Raw genomic sequence first — 3398 nt, 5'->3', positions numbered from 1 at the left:
ATCCCGCTTTTTTCCAAGTTGGAACGCACCTTTTTTTAAAAAAAAATAAAGTTAAAAGCCTACAGAAGTGAACATTAAAATAGAATTAAACTGATACAGCATGTAGGATACTCAAGAAAAATGGAGGGCATGACCAAGTCAAAGCACAAAACACTCCTAGAAATATAAACTCCTGCTTTTCTTAGTCATGCTCCAGACGAGGGACATTTGGTAATTCCTCCTGGACAAGGAGGTGGAAATGTAGGACAGGTCCTGGAAAAGAAGGACGTGTACCCTGGTTTGTTGCTGCTGCTGTTGTGGTGTGCCTTTGGGTCGTTTCTCACTTATGGCGACCCTAAGGGGTGAACCTACCCTGGGGTTTTCTTGGTCAAATTGATTCAGAGAGGGTTTGCCTTTGCCTTCCCCTGAGGCTGAGAGAGTGTTTCAAGGCCTAGCCGGGATCCGAACCCAGGTCTCCGGAATCATAGTCCAGCATTCAACCACGTCACCACTTCTTTGTGGCTGTGTGCCGCCTTTCACTTAAGGCGACCCTAAGGCCATAAGTAAACCTACCCTGGGGTTTTCCTGGCCTTCTCCCTGAGAGGCTGAGAGGCTGTGACTTGCCCAAGGTCACCCAGTGGCTTTGTGTACTGTGTGTCTTCAAGTCCTTCCCGACTTATGACGACCCTCAGGAGGTGACCCTACCCCCGGGTTTTCTTAGCAAGATTTGCTGACGGGAGCTTTGCTTGTCCTTTCCCTGAGAGGCTAAGAGATCACCCAGTGGGTTTCATCTACCCCCCTCCAAAAAAACCCATCCTATCTCCCAGAGTCCTAGCCCAACTTCAAACCAGGAGACCACTTTGTGGTGGCTCTGCGCCTCCAAATCCTTTCTGATTTATTTCGGCTCTCAAAGTTGGGCGACCCTATCCTGGGGTTTTCTTGGCAAGATTTAGAACCATAGAATCGTAGAGTTGGAAGAGGACCCCAAGGGCCATCCAGTACAAGCCCATTCAGGGGAAGGAACTCCCAAATCAAAGCGCCTCCATCAGATGTCCATCCAGCCTCTGTTTAAAGACTTCCAAGGAAGAAGACTCCCACACTCTCTGAGTCGAACACCCCTTACTGTCAGGAAGTTCCTGACAGTGGAATCTCTTTTGCTGTAGCTTTTATCAATTGTTCCGGGTCCTGTTCTCTGGAGCAGCAGAAAACAAGCTTGCTCCATTTTCAATGTGACACCCCTTCAAATATTTATACAGGGCTATCATATTACCTCTTAACCTTCTCTTCTCCAGGCTAAAAGTACCCAGCTCCCTAAGTCTTTCCTCCTAAGGCATGGTTTCCAGACCCTTCTCCATTTTGGCCGTCCTCCTTTGGGCACTCTCCACTTTGACGACGTCCTTTGCTCAGGGGAGGGTTGCTGAGAGGCTGAGAGAGTGTGACTTGCCCAGATCAGCCAGTGGGTTTCACCTCCACATGAAACACTCCCCCTCTCCCTATGCTTCTGCTTGGGGGGTGGAGGGGGATACAGAAAGGCGAAGGAAGCACTGGGTCCAAAGGGGGGGGGGGGGGGGGCGGGGGGGGGGCGTTGTAGACTTTTGAAACTTTCCGGGGCTGCGGAGCGGCTGGTGATTGGCGGAGGCGGATGGGACCTCCATGCAAATGAAGCCCCGCCACTCTCTCCAGCCTCCGCTGCCAGGAGCAGCTGCCTAGCCCCGGGAGCGCCGGAGGAGCATGCAGTCGGGCTCGGGCGGCTCAGGGGAAGGCTGCCCCGGACCCCGGACTCCGAAGGGGTCCCCCCCAAAGTAGGAGAGGCCCGAGAGCCCCCTCCGATCCTCCATCCCTCCCTTCCTCTCCCAAGCCCCTTAGGCCCTTCTCCTCTCCTTCTCTTATGAGCCCAGGATGAGCAACAAAGAAGAGCCCAGCAGCAAGGGCTGTCCGGCCGCCTCCCTCTCCAGCTTCACCATCCAGTCCATCCTGGGCAGCGGGAGCAGCTCCTTGGAAGCAGCCAAGCCGGCCCCGGCCCCCCCGGCCTCCGTCTCCCTCTCGGTCTCCGCCTGGCCGGCCAGGAAGAGGAGCCTCTCCGTCTCCTCCGAAGAAGACGAGCCCGAAGATAGCTGGAAGCCCCCCGGGGCCTGCTTCTGCCCGGATTCGCACCCGGGACCCAAAGAGGCAAGCCACAAACACCAGCCCCTCAGTTTCGCCTGTCTCGGTGAGTATGGGCAAGCTCCCTCCCCGCCGGGGAAGACAATAATTAATAATAATAATAATAACCGTCATCACCATCATCACCATTATCATCATCATCATCATCCCTCCACTAAATTCAGATCTTCATTGAAGTAGGATCGGGAAGGAGTGTTAGGACGAAAGGGTTTGCCTCTTGGTTAGCACTGCAAAACTGGCTCCAGTTTGTGAATTGAACTTAAAATGTGGCAATGTGAAATTCACTCAAAAATTCACTTAAATGGGAAATTCATTTTAAATGTGGCAATGGGAAATTCACGTAAACATTCATTTCAAATGGAAAATGAGCTTAAAATGTGAAATTCGCTTAAAAATTCGCTGAAAATGGGAAATGAACTTGAAACGTGGCAATGGGAAATTCAATTGAATTCACTTCAACCTTCGCTTCAAATGTGAAATGAACTTGAAATGTGACAACGTGAAATTCACGTTAAAACATTAAATTAAAGAGGGGGGAATCGCTTCAAAGGACCTTTCGGGTGGAATGAGTTGGAGACTCGGTTGTGGAAGGGGAAAACATGTTCCTTTGCAGAGTGTTTTTCTGCCTTGCAAAAGGGGCCAGGGAACCGTACTCAGGTGGTGTAGATGCGGGGTTAAAACCCGCTTTTAATACCCCCTTCGTCGTCCTCCTCCTCCTCCCTCTTGTTTCTAAGGGCGGGGGCAGGAGGGTGAATTTCACCAAGGATTAAAAGAAAGCAGAGAAGAAGAAAATCATTTTATTTTATTTTTTAAATGATAGTGTTATCTCTCTGCTCCCTCCCTTTTTCGCTTTCTGGAGGTGCCACTTGTTTATTCTGATAGATAACGGCGACTTCCCTCCTCCCTCAATTCATTAAACAAAAGGAAAGGGGGGAAAGTCTTTTGCCGGGTCGTTGAAAAAATAGCCTCTGAAATGTTTAAATATATACCAAAAAGCAAGCAAACAAACCCAAAAACCACACAAAGTTTCCTAACACAACAACGGGGAGAAAGCATCTTGGGGAAGATCTAGCCTGGGTTGTGTGTTTTATTTGAAACCCAGAATTAAGTTGAATAGAGTTCAGCGACAACGTCCTTTCCTCCCGTAGAAAATAGGCATAAAAATATAAGTATGAGATGTAATTCGATACAGATGATAGATAGATAGATAGATAGATAGATAGATAGATAGATAGATAGATAGATAGATAGATAGA

The 3398-nt window shown here is 49.4% G+C and overlaps 1 protein-coding gene across 1 annotated transcript in view; it reads left to right on the top strand.

Annotated features, from left to right (window-relative positions):
* Positions 1-1878: 1878 nt before the first annotated feature.
* HMX2 (H6 family homeobox 2) overlaps positions 1879-3398 on the top strand; it is a 5212-nt gene continuing 3692 nt past the window's right edge. Inside the window, exon 1 of the mRNA XM_042460998.1 lies at positions 1879-2188. Within this exon, the coding sequence (XP_042316932.1) occupies positions 1879-2188 (310 nt within the window). The remainder of the gene's footprint in view (positions 2189-3398) is intronic.

Source organism: Sceloporus undulatus, chromosome 3 (genome assembly GCF_019175285.1).
Source record: "Sceloporus undulatus isolate JIND9_A2432 ecotype Alabama chromosome 3, SceUnd_v1.1, whole genome shotgun sequence".
NCBI lineage: Eukaryota > Metazoa > Chordata > Lepidosauria > Squamata > Phrynosomatidae > Sceloporus > Sceloporus undulatus.
The sequence above is the reverse complement of the archived record's forward strand: the minus strand, read 5'-3'. Positions and strand labels throughout refer to the sequence as shown.